Source organism: Arachis duranensis, chromosome 9 (assembly GCF_000817695.3).
Source record: "Arachis duranensis cultivar V14167 chromosome 9, aradu.V14167.gnm2.J7QH, whole genome shotgun sequence".
Taxonomy (NCBI): Eukaryota; Viridiplantae; Streptophyta; class Magnoliopsida; order Fabales; family Fabaceae; genus Arachis; species Arachis duranensis.
The window spans coordinates 118,823,321-118,841,702 of NC_029780.3; the positions used below are offsets into that span (position 1 = coordinate 118,823,321).

The window sequence follows — 18,382 nt, forward strand, 5'->3', positions numbered from 1 at the left end:
ACTACCTGATGTTGCCTTTATTCTTTTTTGCCTAAAGATTTAATCTAAATTGCTGAAATGCGTCGATAGAAATTCGACACTCGACTGGTGCTTGACACCGAGTCTATGACAAAGAATAATTAAACAAACGTCTCTTTTTCTTTCATGTATACATTTATGCATCCAAGTTATCAAAACAAACCCTCTCATTTGAACAGACCCTAAATAGTAAAACTAGTTCTATTTACTGTGCAGTCAGGAACAAGGTCTTTAAATCAAATATACCAGCAATCCCCTCGAACTTCAGTCATAAGAAAGAGTCGTACAACTGCTATGCAGTAATCTAATCTTTTTCCCAAGTCTTCCAGATATGATTGATTGCAACATCAGTTTTGTTTGATGTCAAAATCTCAAGAAAAGCACTCTGCTCTGCTAATTTCAAAACTCCCACGAAATGTGAAATGCACCAGCGACGGACAGCCCCGACCAAACAAAAACCATTGCATTGGCAAATTCTTCGATAATAGCTTCCGAGCAGTTTAATCTCACTGATGGCGAATATTTTAAACCCAACAGTTCGAGAGCAACCTTTTTTAACTCTTCCACCCCAATGCCTTCAGATTTTCTGGATTTAGCTCAACATACTTCCCTATACTGGAAAATACAACAGATTAAACCATAAATTCATTTAACTACAAGAGAATTCAATCGAAGATTTAATTGTATTTGAATACCACGACAACTACCAAATGAAACATGAAGGGAAATAAAGGGAAAGTAGATGCATGACAATTACCCAAGATCTGATGGAAGTTTGAAACCACCAATGCGTACTCGCTTTAATGAATAAATCTGAAATATGAAATGTAATCAGAAAACCAACGTAGGAATAGGTCATCAACAGTTCATAGTTGACGAATATTGGATTTGGTAGCGACCAACATCAGCATGACATGCAAAGATATCATGTTATGAAACCGTGGTATTTATGAAACCATAGTAAAATACCACAAACTGGAACCTACAGACAAGTTCAGAGCACAAGCCAATAACCCAAATAATAAGGTTTTAGGGTTTAAGAGGGATGTTAATGGCAGCACATACCTCAAGTCCAGCACACTTTACAAGTTCACGAACTTCATGTTTCCTTCCATCGTGAACCTACAAGAATCAGAATTGAAGCAAGGAAGCAAATAAACATGTGTTTAAATTTTACATTATCTGACAAATCACAAGTATATAGAGTAAATAATGCAACATACTAAAATGAGGGCATTTTGAGACAAGAACTATGCCAACTCCAATTATCACTTAAATCCAAAACACTACTGCTATATCACATGAAAAATTTGACATCAGTGGCAAACTAGTAAAAACTATGTATATTCTTAGACAATACTGCTGAACACAAAGAATAATATTGAACATCCAGAAATAAAAAACCCAAGAGGAGGAAAAAGAATGTCACTAATATACTGTAGCAATCCAGGCAAGTGTCACCCTGCTCATAGTTCTAAGAAAAATCAGTCAAACTTGTATACAATATCATCTAAGTATTGAAACATTGAAACAGATGACTAACTCAAGAAAAGACATACTTATTTTTATATGAAGGAGTCTACGTATTCAGGCTTTTATAGCATACTACATACAGCCTATGACATTAACATTACATAATACATGATAAAGGCAACATTTCAACCATATGTACTGAAATATTTTAGTTCATGAGATATACCATGTCATCCTTTAGAGAATCTCAATTCAAAAGCACTACTGGGTACTAGAACAGCTATAGCAGGCCAAATTAGATAATATTTACCACAATGCGAAGACGAGATCGTTGAACGTCAGGCAAACGTGGAAGTAATTCCACACTATCAGGTACACAATGGACGTCATCAATGGTTGTTCCTTCACTTATGGCAATTAAATGCCTCTTATAAACCGAACCCTCAACTGTTGCAATGTATCTGATGTAACAAATTAATTCATAAGTGTGAGAATTGATAGGAATGAAGATTTTCTTCTTCCCAGATACCCTGCATTAATAGAAGCAGAATATTCGTGCCACAGGAAAAGAGTAAAAGACCAAGTAAATGCGTTCAACTCACTCTTTTGTTAAATTAGATGATGGATGTGAAAGTTTTTGGGCAAAATCTCCTGCAAACAACATTGGATAAGGCCTTTGAAGAAACTGTTCATGTTTGTATTTGATTTATTACGAGAACCACTTTTACAAGAAACAAAATTACTTTCACAGGGAATCACTTGCCATCATTAGTCACAATAATCAACCCAGTCGTAGCAACATCAAGGCGCCCTACAGTAAATAACCTTGGTGTGGGTACTCCTGGATGGTTTTTACCCTGTAAATAAATATATTCATGGTTGTTAATGAAGACTTCGTTAGAAATGGAAAAAAGACCTTCCCTAAACATAAAAAAGGAGATACAGCATGAAATATGAAACGAAAAAACTACAACAGCTCAAAGATGGTCTAGAATTCTTTGGAATAGCTGGTATGGCAAAAATTCAGAACTAATTGTCTAATCATGATTGCACCACTTTCTTGGTCCAAAGAAATTTAGATTGAGAAGAGTGCATCCCCGTCTAGTGTTACGAAGTGTTTCTAGGCTCATTGAACTTACAATTACAAAGATATTCACATATGAGAAGCCCAAATGGGAACCACATAAACATACCATAATTAAAACAAAGTATGAGTAAAAGATCAAACAAGCAAACCAACTCCATTGCCAATCACAATGCCACCCTGACTAGACTTGTACTAAATATAAATGATCAATGAAGCTGGCACATACCCAGGTCTTCAGAAAATCATCACATAGACTTACAACAGACTTGGACTCATTCTCCCCAGATGAGCATATGTACCTGTTGAAATGCAGTCGCATCGTTGGATAAGGAGGCACAACCGGAAGAAACTAAATTATAAATCCAGGAGAAACATAAAGAACAAATACCCTTTTGGCTTGTTCAAGGCAAGATACACCTTGTGAGGCAGCCTCTTAGGAAGACGGCTCCCATTCACGTAGATAACATCTTTTGCAGGATCAACTCTAGTCTGCAATGTCGATAAAATTCCTCACGTGAGGAACGAAGCCATTACATGATAAAATGCACATAGAAAATTATATTCTTACCTAATTTATCAAGAAAAAACAAACCAAGAAACTTACCTGAGGAGTATTGCACACAGAACCATTGACAGTGACTTTCCCTTCAAATATAAGTTCCTCACAACTTCTTCTCGATGCAACTACGAAATCATATATAAGCATAGAACCAAAAACTTAATTGCATAAATGATCGCGTAACAACTTGCTAACTGACTAACTAACTAGTACCGGAATCTCGAAAACACGGCGTTTCGAGATTATTACCTCCAGAAGCAGCAAGAACCTTGCTGAGGCGCGTCCCAGGGTCCCTAAAATTCTCATTGTAGAATCTCCGGGCCGCCTTCGACCGCTGCGGCGGCGACTTCGTCGTCGCCTTAACTTCCTTCTCGCTCTTCTTAGTCTTCTTCTTACTTCCAGTTTCGGCGGTTGCAATCGCGTTCAACAGACGCGCCGGAGGCTGCGTCTGAAGCTTGAGGTTCCCATCCTCGCCTCGAACGATCCACGGGACCAGGAATTGGTCGGGGCCCGCGTCATCGTCCTCGGGATCGGTCCCTGGGCCTGGGTTGGGCTTGGGCTTGGGCTTGGGCTTTGGAGGAGCGAAGGAGATGTTGAATTTTAAAGGAGGTGAGGAAGAAGAAGACAGGGAGCAAGTGAGGCGAGGGAGTGTGCGGAAGGAAGAGCCGCCATCTCCCAACAAACTAGTGAGCAACGGAAGCAGCTATCTCTCACTCTCAAGTCTTATCGATAAAAGTGCTGCTGATATTTTTTTTTTCACAGTTGTTGGATTTTGTTTGGCCGTTGGCAGTTTCTATTTATCAAAATTAAGAGTTTAATTTTAATTTACTGAATTTTATTCCGTCCTTTAATTATATTTATTTTTTTAAATCAGCATTTATGTAATGAGATGCATGTCTAAAATTATTCTTAGCATTAAAATTAAATTCATCAAAATTAAGTAAAAATGGTAACAAATAATATTATTCAGTTGAGATAGATTATTTTTTAAGTTTTAATCATCTTTGGGTAAAGATTTCAGGTACAAATAATCATTCTTGATAAACCTGTCATAGTGTCATTATTTTATATCCTTATCTAATTGAATTTCTCAATTTGTATGGATATATTAGTTTGTATAAATTTAAAAGTTAATTAGTTTTGCTAATATCATATGATAATTCATAAATTGGTTTGTAAAAGTCCTTTTTACACTTTATTATTATTATTATTATTATTATTATTATTATTATTATTATTAAAACCTTGCACCACTGCTATTCTTTGTTTCCTATCTTTTAACACTCCTTTTTTTGGCACCAATATCTTTTAACACTTGAACTTCTGGAGTTTTTTTTCCCTAGTATGATGACATCACTTTGAGCAAATTGTAGTAAATTTTCTAGTTTCTACAATTGATCATATAACTCTAACTTTCTCACCAATATATGCATACCCGAATGCCCTTCTACTGTATAGTAGAGAAAAAGAAAAAATATAAAGGAGTAAAAGAAAAATAAAATACACAGATCAGTGATAAACACAGTCAACCATTGAATAACTTGATGAGCAAGTAGCATAAATACAAGGCGTATTAAACTCTCCAGCTGTCCAGCAAACAATTATTTTGACTGGTGACTGTGCAAAACAATCTAACGAATTTTAGGGATTATTTTTGTAGATAACTTTAAGACAAATTCGTGGATAGTTTATATCTAAAGATTTGTTTAGCTACTGTCTATGGCGAGCAGAGTCTTGTATTATCTCCGCTTGTGAAGAGAAAAATGAATAACAAAGTATCCGTCATGTGACAAAACTTCCGTATGTTCCAGAACCTGAGAAACATTAAATAGGGATTATCATCATCATCATCATATATAAGCAAACAATATTTAAAGATAACATCATTTTTTGATGTATAGTTAATTTTTGCATGATGGACAGTACTTACTACTTGTGTTTCCCGTCATGGAACTGAGCATTTTTTGAGGCTTTGAAAGTCTGCAAAAATTCTGTGGCTGTCTTCAACTCTTCCTTCTTCCTTGATTGGTCCCATTTGTGCTCATTTGCCAATATCTCAACCACACGAGGCAGGGCCCTTCCCGCTGCATCAGTTTCGAGGAAAGCAAGACGAGTTCTCCTTGCAATGAAGTCAATAGCAGATTCACAATATTCATGACGTGCACAGTAGGCCACCTCTGCCTCCAGATATGGGTAACCATGAGCAAGTCTCTTACCCAAACCTTCATTCTGAAACACAATGTACAGAATCAATTTAAACCCCCAACATACCATGCATGCAACAATGGAGAAGACTTGAAGTCCTATAATATGCATGAATCTTATTAAGAGAGAAATTTTATCGGAGAATATGCAATGATTGCCACCACCACTATAAATATTACTGAAACACTGCTATCATTGCCCAAAATAACTTATGAAAATGCATTTGGATACATTTGTTCCTCAATAAAATCGCCATAGGATTTATGCCAAACCTGAGCAATAGCAGCCACACGCTCAGCCACTGATCCATACGCATGAGACAAGTGCTTTGCAGCAGCACTGTCCATTAACCCGGGGACAACTTTACCACCATGTGTACTTTTCATGCGTTTATACTGTTGAGCAAGAACTGTAAATGATGATGGCTCCCACTCTTCACCACCTACAATTCGGACACTGCGAGTCACACATCCACTCCTGGGGTTGAGATTTCCAGACTTTATAGCTGCATCGACACCATCTTCTGCCATGCTGAAATGCAATGCAATCAAAACAATATAAATATGCATTAGGAGCTGGAATGATGAAGAGAAGGAAAGACAACAATGAGTAAACAGTATAAGATAAAGAATCAGTTAATATTATGGAGTAACTGGATGACTAATATCCAATTTGATTAAATATGTCTAGTCAGAAAATGACATCTGAACAAACTGCATCAAAGAAATTTTAGCTGCCTTATTAAATTACCTACGATAGGTAGTCCACTTGCCACCAGTGATGGTGACCAAACCAGGGAAGTCCTCGCAGACAACATGATCCCTTGAGATACTCTCAGTATTTTTTGCTGTTGGGTCCACTGCTAGTGGGCGAATGCCACTCCAGGCGGAAAGAACATCACTGCGCCGTACCTATAAGGTTCCCAGCATTACATTCCCATTAGCAAACTGTATAAAAAGGAAAATAATTATTCTTAGAAAATAATTTCACTAGCACAATTTATTCTTCATCATAACAGGAGGGAAAAAGAACGTTTGTTGTTTTTTGTTGCCAAGATAATCCAACATATTTCCAAACAACCAATATCCACAATGTCTTCTAATTCTGAATAAAACATCAAAAATAAAAGATAAATGAGTTAAACAATAATATATATTGGAAGACAAACAACATACTTTGATATTAAGGTAGTCAGATATAGCATCCAATATAAATCCTATTTCATCTTCATGTGGTTCTGGAAGATACGTAATTTTAGTACTAGAATCTGTAGTTCCAGCAACTGTTCTTCCCAGCCAAGGCAGCATGAAAACAACACGTCCATCCTTAGTTTTAGGAACAATTAAGCCCATCCCCTCCGGAGAATAGTAATCAGGGAGTGTGATATGTACACCACTGCTGGGAGCAATCATTTCTTGTGCCTTTTCGTTGGCCATTTTCCTTACACCATCACAAAATGGGCCAGCCGCATTCACAACAACTTTTGCATATGTATCAAACTCTTCCCCTGAAGCATTAAGAATTTAACATATAAATATCAAACTATAAGTGACAATTTGAATATGATTTTCAAAAATAACTCACCAGACACCAGCAAGATACATAATCGCCACATGACATTGAGTAATAGCTTGGTAAATGAACCAACTTTATGCATAAAAATAACATCATAAAAAGATTCAAATGAAATGTTCCAAATTAGATTTAACAAATCACCAACTGACAGCTACTGTGTTTATTGTTTATGGGAGTGAAGATGTAGGGGAGGCTCACTGTGAATATGCCGTTTAATCTAAATATTCATCATTGCACCACTATTGTTGTTTCTTTCAAAATCCATAAATGCTTCTTCAGATTGTGTGTATAAGATTCAACCATTCAGATATATTATAATAAATATGTATATCAACTTACCAATTTTCTGATAAATAAAAGCAGCAGGTAGAAAATGTAAACAATCAGTGCCCATTGCAGCAGTTAGAAATAGAAGGATGTCTTACCAGTTAAATTGTTCCGGATCCGCGCACCAATTATCCGTTTTCCAGAATCATCCTTCAATAAGTTTACAACTTCTGCATGATTCAGCACTGCTGCACCAGCTAAAGCTGCAGTGCAAGCCAACCCAACATTAAGGCGTGCATCATTCATCTGCCCATCATAATAAACAACTGTGCCCTTAAGGCTTCTATTTTCTCCCTCCCTTGCTAGAGTGGGAAAGAGCTCAGCAGACTGTTTTGTAGAATAATATCTTGATAGGTGTAGTATTTGTCTTCCTGCGACCAAATCGTACACTTTCAGGCCCGCCCAGTAGTACACTACTTCAAACCAGCTAAAACATGGTGTCATGCATGGCAATGCATGGCATAGGTGTGGTGCATTTTCAATAACCTGTTTACGCTCCTCAAGTGCGTGAAGCACTAACTTGAATTGTCCATAGTCAAGTTTTAAGAATGCTTTCTCCAAATAGCGGACACCTGGTTTACAAAAAACACAGAAATATAAGATTAGATCAAGTGTTTAGAACATTTATAACCTATAAAAAGACAGATGAAGAAAAAGAAGCAAATAATTTTATAAAACATTGCCTCAAAAGCATGTGGAAGTCATAGTTTTTCAATTTAACAACATTCATATATTATCTTCACTCAAGCAAGCAAGCACATGATTTCCTCCATGTTTGTAGCATTTTCAATTACAACCACAGCATATTAGCATTACCCTATCCAAGCAAATATATTTTATGTATGACTAAATGATGACAACAATAAAAGTAAAAATTCTAGTTAAATTCCACTAGGTTCGGCTGGGGACTAAAGTGATAGAGATTAAGAATCAAGTAAAATAAACAAATAATACAATAAAGTATAGACAACAAGCTCTCCTCAAACCTCGAGAGTGATTCTGTATCTAACAGACCTTCTGGACCTTAAGGTATATAAAGAATACATAAGACATTTCCAATTTTCCCTAGTACTGAAATTCAACTTTTGGCTGAGACCACATGATCAAAGAGGATGTGTTACTATATCAAGTATCAACTACTAAATGTCCCGATGAAGCTTAAGACATTATGCAAATTTCATGAACAGTTTAGACAATGCAAAGAGAGATCTCTGGGCAAAAGAAAGGAAAAACTTTTGAATTAGAAATCATGACACTAGTGTCACTGTGTGACTGTATCCAATATGGAATATGCTAACTACAAAAGAGGTTGGTGTACACAATGTACAATTTTGTTTTTATCTTCACATCTTACAATTTTTCCATTTCATCACCAATCATTGAATAAAACAATGATCATATTTCATACGCATTACAGAAAATATAAAAATGCAGCAAAATAAGACCATTGTCAAAACTCCAAAAAATCAACTAAGAATTGTGCATTAGGTAGTATACAACATCATAAAGAAAAAAAATAATAAATAAGATACTGAAAGTATTGAGATTTATCATTAATGATCAATCCACGATTAAATTAAAAACACATATGTAAAATCAAATCATCAAAAAATAATTGATATAAAATCAGTGTGTGTCTACCTCCATGAAGGAGCTTCGTGGATCGCGACGAAGTTCCGGAAGCAAAGTCCTCCCGCTCCACCAGCCCGACACGGAGTCCACGGGTCACAGCGTCGAGAGCGGTGCCGGAGCCGGTTGCACCACCGCCGATGACAAGCACGTCAAGAGGACTTCCCTTTCCGGCAGCCATTAGCGCCGACTGCTGCGCCTCCCTCGACGGCACAACGGCGTTCGGGGCGTGTACGCGCTTCCGGATCTCCTCGACGCGTGGCCCGCCACCGTGGTCGCTGGCTGAGATCGCCGGTTCGTAGAGGATCACGGCACCGCCGCACGCGGTTGCTAGTGCCGCTCCAACAGCGGTGCCAATCTTTCTCAGGCGAGTCATGGCAGTTACAACAACGGCAGCAGCAATCTCCAAAAGATAAGAAAAAGAAAAAATAAAATAAATAAAAAGTGGTTTTTAATTTAATTAAATTAAACTGAAAATGAAAACGGTGTTTTCGTGTATGTGTTTTCTTTTAAATGAAGATGAGTGAGTGTAGCGGTTACGAGTCACGTGCGGGGTTTGGAGTGCTGAAAAACGGGATTACTGGGTTGTGTGGGTTACTCTTGTGTTTGTCTGTTTAACGGTCAAAAGTCAAAACATTGGAGCTATAATGCTTAGGGTGGTGACACGTGTCGATCAGTGAACCAGTGACTCAGTGAGTTTTTTCTCTCTTGTTCATTCATTCATGTGCTTGTACTTTAAAATAGGGAAATGTCAATGTCATTTTTTAAGCTTGTAACTTGGACTAAGTCAAAACTGACTGTTAATTGTGATTACTAGTTTGTAAGTTTTTTTTTTTAAGGAAAAGAAAATTTGAAATTTGTGTCAATTTTCTGCTAGTCTCTTTTAATACTCATCAAATGATGTTTGTGTGGGTGATAACACTCAAAGAAATGACACTAATACAAGTATACAAATCATGTTTTAAATGCAATCAAAAATAAATATAAGGATACTTCTGTCTATATAAATGTTTCAGTTATATAACAGTCATGTCATATAATTAGATATTTATGTTTTAGAATTTTTAAGATTTATGTTATTTATGTTATTGTAACAAAACATATTACTTGTCACATAAAAGATATACTTGTATTATTTTCCAGTCCCAGCCAATGTAATTTGGTCGCTACCTCCAAATATTTGTGCAGATGTGTTTTTAATGATTTAGCCTATAGTTGGAGGCAATAAGACCTCAATAGGAAATTATTCATTATTTATATATTGATGATGTTGCAATGGCAGGCATAACATAAGTGAGTGATGACATTAATATAAGGAAATGCTTTTCTTTTTTTAATTTCTAAAATACCTTATTTTCTATGATACCTTATTTAACTTTTAAATATTCAGATGACACAAGTTACCAACGAAAAAATAAATAGAAACAAAAGAAAAATAAATAAATAAATGTTGGCACGCTACTCAATACTCAAACAATGACATAGCATCTGTGATGACAGTTAGTTGCACCAAATATGAAGGATCGGAATGCAACTAGCTGCATGAATGCTTGGTAGTATAGCTAAATAACTAAATGTGACTCCCATCAAAGCAAAACATCATGAAAAAATAACATGTGAGAAAGTAATTAAAAAATGATCAGACATGGAGTAAATCTTAATAGTAACTACTGTAACCGTGCAATTACATTTACATCAGATATGTGTAGTTATAATTGCTGGATCATCCTTTGGTGCATTAGATTAATCAAATTATCCAAAGTACTTACATGACTGCTTCACTATGAAACTTTTACATGGGAGGATTCAATTCCTATTGTGGATCACGATTTGCGTATGAAACTACAAGCTGTGACTCCATCATGTTACCGGTTTCTATCACAAGAAGAACATTATTAGGTGCAACCTCACTTTTTATCTCAAGTTGGAAGCAATTAGGCATCACCTTTTTTCCTGATGTAAAATTAGTGTATTATTGTGAATGTTCTGATCCACTTAACATATAAAAAACATATAGATATATTAGCTTAAACTCTAAGAATGAAAATTACTTGCCTATGTGTAATTTTAGCTTTTAAGAACCACATACAAATTTACAGAAATAAATCCTCTTAATTTTTTTTTCCAATTGAAGATATAAAGTATGATCTTTAATCCTTTAATATTTTTCCTCTTATATTTTCTCTTGGTCCTACCTATGAAATGTATGGTTAGAGATCATACTTTACTCCCTCAAGTGAGAAAAAAAATTGAGAAAATCTAATCCCAAGTTTTCCTATATTTGAAAAGCCCCCAAATTTTTGCTACCTTGGTATCAGAATTCTCAATTGCTTGCAAAACACTTCATGTTTATTCAAAGAACATTTCACAGCACTACAAAATATTTTCTTCATAATCAATCACTTATCAGAGACACGAGATGCTCAAGAAAGAGTATATACAAGCTGAAGCTTTGTCTCAAATTTTAATAACTAAGCTAACACATTCCCTCATCACCTGCGCCTCGATTATTCTCAAGATTGCCAGTTCCTTGCAGCCACTCTTCTAGTTTAGCTTCCTTATTAGCTTTGAAGTCATCATAGTTTTCTGATATTGACAATAACTTAGTGCTGTTAACATCACTATCCTCAATCTGTTCGTGCTGACATTCATCTTCAACTTGGCTTGACACGGGTAACTCGTAGGCTTCAATGCCCTGTAGAGATGAATTAGTGCTAGCAGATGTGACTGTTAATGGCAAATTAGAGTACATATCTGGCTTCTCACCCTTAGAATCCATGGATTCCTTAGTATCAAGATTTGGCCACCTGAGACTACTAGCCTTCTGTTTTGCTGAGCTGAAAACACTTGAAAGATAGTTACTCCGTTTTTCACTGCCCTCACCCCAAAGACTAGTTCGTTCTATCCGTGAACCTGACTTCCGCGTGCAAAGTTGTTTCGTGAGACTTCTCGACAATGTTCCTTTTAGCTTCAATAACATTCGGGACTGCATTTTGAGCATGGTGTTGGATATAGAAAAGCCCAGAAGATGGTTCATTAGCCACGTACTTCATAATCTCTGCCAGGCCTTCACTTATCTCCACAAAACCGTCTACAGTAGAGAACTCATGCATTTTCCTGAAGGGAAATTTTAGTTCATCATTGGCATTGTCAAGCGGAACAAGAAAAAGGAAAAAAAGGAAACTAGGGAAAACAAAAGAAAATGACAAGCCTGGACAACATTTGCAGATGTAGTAGGCAAATTTGCAGAACCATTAGATTGATGCATTTCAATTCATTCTAGGTTCATCCCAAATCCAAAAGAGTAATTTAGCAAATCAAAAGCTTCAAACAGTGGATCCCATTCATATCTACATCTATATATAATATAATATAGATCTAATTTAGAGAAATAGTACAAGGATGGTATCTCTAATTGATCATATGCCATATCCATCCAGATTTCATTTTATCAAAGAAATAATAATTCAAATTTCATTTATTCATAAATGCATTAAAAAATAAAAACAGCCACTAATAAGAAATGCAGTGAACAAATAAAATCCATCCAATGAACAGCATAGAATACCAAGAGGAATTATATAGTTACATCCCACAGAAAAGAAAACTTCACCTGCTTATTTTCAATTTTAACAAAGATCAAACAAACAATGGCAAACAAGCTGTAGTCTTCTAAAAACTCTCGAGCATCTAAACCCCCTTAACACGTTATTCTTCCTTTCTGCTTACCCATTTTTTTCTTTTTGACCTTCTATTTACTATTTATCAGTAAAAATTATGCTAGTACAGGCAGGTTAGTAGGTTACTACATACCAAAATGAAAATTTCCTAGTCCTTAATACTTTCAATGTAATCAAATTCCCATAACCAATGCAAGAGATTAGAGGTAAATACATCCTACTGATTCAGTGAATTTCAATAAGCTAAGAAGAAAAATAATAAAGCTATCTAACTTCTCAATCAGCACACCACTTAGAGAAAGCAGAAACCCTAACAGAAAGGGCCATAAACACAAGCCTATCGCAAGTATAAAAGATCAAACAAACACCTTTCTAAAAGATGAACAAGGATTCATCAAAACAGACCCTATTATCAAAATCTTGACTAATCCGGCTCGAGGACATTGGAAAAGGGACCAGCTTGACTACCACTGGACCAACCTAATCGGATACTGGTAACCCAGGTGAGTGAACTCATCCAATTGACGAAACTAGGTCATTGATTTTTCACTGCCCTGTCATAAGTATGCAGAAAAGGGAGGGCATTGGAGGCAATTTCACCCGTAAATCCAAAATTGAAGCTGATAATAACATTGACCCAACAAATTGTTTGAAAAACGATTAAAAAAAGGGAGAATGTAGAACGAACCGCCGGGATTAGCGAGCGAAGAAGATAAGACGGTGATGGGATCATGAAGCAGGAGCAGGAGCAGCAGAGGAACAGAAGGTCAGAAGGGGATGTTATTGTTTGAATGTGGTTGGTGTCGATGAGGTCATGTGGGACAGTGTTCTCTCTCTCTCTCCCCTTCGGTCCACACCACACCAGATAGTCCACGGAGGATGATGAGATAAGAGAAGACGGACACAGACGCTCCTTTAGCCGCCGTCTACTATATCACGCCCTTTTGTCACTCATGTCTTGTTGAAACTTGAGCCCATTTTTTTTTTGGTAAATTATATTTTTTATTATTAAAAAATTGCTAAGAAACATGCACACTTTATTAAGTTATTGTGTCTGTGTATTGGACACATTTTAAACCTGACACTTATTAATACGCATATTCGTTATATTATTTTAATAAAAAAATTTGATACACTTAAATATTATTATATGTCAATGTGTTTAAACTTATTCATAATATATAATTTTAAAATTTGGAAGATTAGCTGGTGGCTTGTTGTTGCCGGGAAATTCGAAAGGCGCATAACTTGTAGGTATGTAAATGGTAGCATGAACCACTAGAAACAGCCACTCGTGGAGCATCAAGGATGATACATGTTCAAAGAGTTATATGTGTACTGTTCTCTTGTCCTAAATCTTCAATACCATATTTATCTTTATCTTCCATGTTCAGAGTTTGATCATGTGTTGTTTACTTTTTTTTCTGGGGTCATGGTTGGATTTATTTCATATGGGATGGGGATGATGAGTGAGTCGGATAATGTTAATCTCGTGTAATTAGAGAATAATTAGCGAATAACTTAATTATTAATTAAAAAATTTGAAAATAAAATTTTATAGTTACATAGAGTAGAGAAAATTAAAATAATAATTTTGACATTAATTTTAAAGAATTTGACTCAAAATTGAATCAAATGAACTGAATCGAACGAACTGGACTTGTATTGGGTTCAAGGCCCGACCCACGAATCACACCCACTTAAATAAAATCTTTTTTTTCCTTCCTATTCAGCAAGAACACTGAAGCAAGTTCATGGAGGAAGAACTTGAGAAAATAACCTAACCATGTATTGGATTTCAACTTTATATAACTTTTGATTCGGAACTCCGATTGACGAGCCGTCAGCAGCCACGCATTCGTCTCGAAATCCTCTATAAAACCCACCTAACAATTTGGTAAGAAACTTAAGTTTTCTCATCCAGATTTTCTCATCTCAGTTTCAAAAGTTGTTGAGCTTTGGTGTTGAGAATTTGTTGAATTTTGGTGTTTAGGAGCAAATTAGCTTTGTAGATTTGGTGGGTTCTATCCCAAATTTCCGTTAGTAAGGTGAGAAACATTTAATCCTTGTCAAGTTATATAATTAGTGAACCCTATGGTAATTTTAGTGTTGTTTGGTGAAATTAGTTTGAATTGTGTATTTTTGGAAATAAATTGGTGGTATTGGAGACTTGAAGTTAGCTTTAGAGGCTGAAAAAATCTGTTTGGTGAGGTCTTGGAGCCTTGGACTATTGAGGAACGGTGACAAATGGTGATGTTTGGGTTTATCGGGAAATCGGCCAAGGTATAGTTTTGGTTTCTCGTATATAATATGTACGGTATCGTGAAAACTTAGGCTATTTGACTATAGGATAAGTTGAATATGTGTTTGGAGCATGTTTAATGATTTTAGTTGTCAATGCATGTTAAAATGATGAGGTATGGTTGAATAAATGATTCATTGATGTGAATGTGGTTGGTGTTAGTAAAATGGAATAAAGAATGATGACTTTGATGCTAATGGATGAGGATTTTGAATTTGAACATATGAATGTTAATAAATTAATAATTGTATTTGTATATTTAATAATTTTATGTATGAGATTATGTAATAGTGAGGTATGGTTGATTGTAGTAAGGTTGGAGATTTTGGTGCTATGAATGATATGTTAGAATGCTGTTTGTATGATGGGGATATTGGCATTTGGTTGATTTTTATGAAAATAAAGGTTGGAGTCTTTTGTGTAAAATTGGATTTTAGCCGAACCTCAACGAGCCATAACTCGGCTTCCAGTCTCCTCAAATGATTTCAAATTTGTTTTGTATGAAAATTGGGTCCGTGAAGTTTATGTCATTCAAAAAACGGAAAAAAAAATTTTAACGAAAGAATTATGCCCGTCGGAAGCTTAGTGCAAAAAGTGAAGGATGGTCTAGAGTAACTGAATTGAGATGTTAATGATGCGATTAGGAATGACTGTGTGTGGCCGGAATGGTCGAAATGGCAAGGTTTGGGTGCGATCCCGCTTGCTTGTTAACTTGAAAATGTATTTGGATGGCAAGTTGAGGACGGAAGTTCCCTCTCTTATCGTGATGAGGGTGTGAAGAAAGTGGAAAAGACTCTCCTTCGTATTGTTTCTCCCGCATTCTTCTCTGGTTGCAAGGTGGAAAGACACATTCTTTCGATGTGGAAAGGCACTCTCCTTCATATTGTTTCTCCCACATTCTTCTCTGGTTGCAAGGTGGAAAGACACACTCCTTCGATGTGAAAAGACACTCTCCTTCGTATATCCTCCAGGAGAAGGTGGAAAGGCACCCTCCTTCGATGTGGAAAGGCACTCTCCTTCGTTTATGATCCTCTTGGAGATGTGCAACCTAGAGACAAATGTTTGGGTTAGCTACCAGATGTGTCGGGTTATGGCGATTTAACCGACACGTGAGCTCACGGCCAGTAGGACAGGCATGCATCATGTTGCATTTGTTTGCTTTGTTTGGGTGTGTATAATTGTTTTGGTTTGCCTATCTGATAAATTCTATTTAACTGATAATTGTGATACTTGCTGTAACTGCTCTTTAAATGTGTTTGCCTTGTATTTGGTTGTGTTGTGATTGTCTTTCTGTTTTGAGTACCTTGGTGGTGGACAGGTGATAATGTTGATTTGATTTGAAATGGACCAGAGGTCGGGTATAGTTTATTTGGGCCAGAGGCCGAACTGGTTTGTTTTGGGTCATAGGCCGTGATTGGTTGGGTCAATGGTAAGGGTTAGAGTCAAATGAGACAAGAAGTCTACTGCCGGTTATAGATATATCGTTATTTAGATACCTTAGAGAGTTTTACCAAATTTATGGTCCAATTTATTCATTTAGGTTTTATAATTTGAGTGTCGACGTTCAAGGATTGCCTCTGACTTTTCTAAAACCTTATTTATTATACATGTGGGCACCTTAACCATACTGAGAATCCCCGGTTCTCATCCCATACAATATTGTTGTTTTTAAGATAGAGGTTGAGAAGCACCACTTTGTATTATGGAGATTCTGATGAAGCGAAGAACTCTTGGGACTCAGGGTTGTATTTTTACTTATATCTATATATGTATTTAGATTCTCCACTTTGTATTTTATGTTTGTCCCTTTTAGAGGTTGACTTGAAGAAACAGGTTGTCAATTTTTTGTTTTGGCTTACTTTTGGGTTTATTTGAATATATGTATATGTATATGCTCTGGCCGGTTTAAACTTCACGAGTCGAGTCAGGAGCTTTGTTATCTGTATACTTGAAAATCTTCTAGTATGTATATATATACCTTTTTCGTTTTACTCTTAACCTACCCAGTTTACGTCTATCATTCACGTGAGCGTTACGATTTTTGTTTTAAACTTTTCTTCACAGGCTTCTAGTTAAAATTCCTTTCAACTATTATTATATATACATATTTTTATTTTTAGAAGTCGTAATACCTCGCCACCACAGTTTTATGACTTAAGCATAAGACTCTGTGTGGTAGGGTGTCACATTATGGTATCAAAATAGTTCATTCTTGTAGAGCATGAGGGACGAACTTACTATGCTTCTGAGCATACTCTGGCTGTGTGTACATGCTATTTAGGATGTCTACTTGACATATATAGTATAAATGTTCATGAGCATTATCTTTGGAGATTCAAAGCACTAGACTTTATATATTAAAACTGATCACCTTAATATCAATTGTTCGGTGTGGACAAGACCTAAATGGCGTCTCGTGAATGTGAGCGAGGCTATCCCGGTTGATTCTTATGGCTACTCTGAAGAAGATGGCTACCGTTATGTGAGCTACTGCTGAAAGGATGGCACATGCGAACTGGGAAGGGAACAGTGAAAAAGACGATAATGGACCTGACGGAGATTGACAGTTTCGAGGGTGAGCTATTCGGAGAGTGCTTTCTTCTACTTTCTTTAGTAACTAGAATTTTCGAGAGCAAAAATTTCTGTTATAGGATAGAATGTAAACCCCGTGTAATTAGTGAATAATTAGCGAATAAATTAATTCCATCCCTCCATACTTTTTACGTCTATTGGATAATCTTTGAAGTGTAGCATATAATGAGACTGAGTTTCTTCCATTTAAGTTCAATTTTTAAAGAATTATGTCAGCCTTGAATATGCAATTTCAAATATTAGTATTGTGTTTAATGTTCTTTTAAACTTTTCATAGTCAAAATATTTTTATAATATATTGTAATTTTTTTTAGAAACTACCACCCTCCTAGCGCGTCAATGCAATGTCATTGATAGGAATAAAGGTCAATTTAGTTTCTTGGCGTGGCTATTATATATCTTGTTGCATTACATAGAAAGCGGATGATGAAGTTTATTTATTAGGAGAATTGTCTGAATTTGGACTAATTCTAAATGTTTAATGTATGACATTATTTAGTTGGTCGTTTCGATAGTGACTATAATCTATTTGTGTCTAAGGTCTAGAATAACTAATATATTATTTAAATAGTTTAGTTCTAATATTAGCATTTGATTGTATTGATTTTAGAGAATTTTAAATTGTTACCTCAATTTATATATTATGACTATTATTTTTGGATATGTTATTTTTAAATTTCGTTAATATAAAATTGTTTTTATAAATTTATTTTTATTGGCTCATAGTATAACTAAGAAAAAATCCAATAGTTAAGTTAAAAAATATTGATAATAATAAATTGTATTTTTAAATTTATTAATCTAACAAAAACTAAATCCTAAAAATATTATTAGTTGTACTAAAAATTTTTGTTGACATAATAAAATAAATATATAGAATAATTTAATATATGACAAATATTTTAATTCATTATTTAAAATTATTCTAAACAAAT

The 18,382-nt window shown here is 35.5% G+C and overlaps 2 protein-coding genes and 1 pseudogene across 2 annotated transcripts; all 3 read right to left on the reverse strand.

Annotated features, from left to right (window-relative positions):
• Positions 1–119: 119 nt before the first annotated feature.
• On the reverse strand, positions 120–4,190 carry LOC107467948 (putative ribosomal large subunit pseudouridine synthase SVR1, chloroplastic). The gene is made up of 11 exons (XM_016087177.1): positions 4,184–4,190; positions 3,387–3,809; positions 3,183–3,262; positions 2,967–3,067; positions 2,805–2,877; positions 2,255–2,348; positions 2,094–2,142; positions 1,802–1,952; positions 1,084–1,140; positions 776–831; positions 120–633 (listed from the first exon to the last, which is right to left on the reverse strand). Exons 1-11 carry the CDS (start codon positions 4,188–4,190, stop codon positions 573–575), a joined length of 1,152 nt encoding a protein of 383 aa, XP_015942663.1. The 3' UTR covers positions 120–572.
• A 460-nt stretch (positions 4,191–4,650) lies between these two features.
• Positions 4,651–9,384, reverse strand: LOC107467978 (glycerol-3-phosphate dehydrogenase SDP6, mitochondrial). The gene is made up of 7 exons (XM_016087215.3): positions 8,886–9,384; positions 7,343–7,816; positions 6,518–6,849; positions 6,093–6,253; positions 5,615–5,873; positions 5,068–5,366; positions 4,651–4,951 (listed from the first exon to the last, which is right to left on the reverse strand). Coding segments are annotated over exons 1-7 (1,890 nt in total). The 5' UTR covers positions 9,250–9,384; the 3' UTR covers positions 4,651–4,950.
• A 1,820-nt stretch (positions 9,385–11,204) lies between these two features.
• LOC107467979 (uncharacterized) lies at positions 11,205–12,903 on the reverse strand (annotated as a pseudogene).
• Between the last annotated feature and the right edge of the window lie 5,479 nt (positions 12,904–18,382).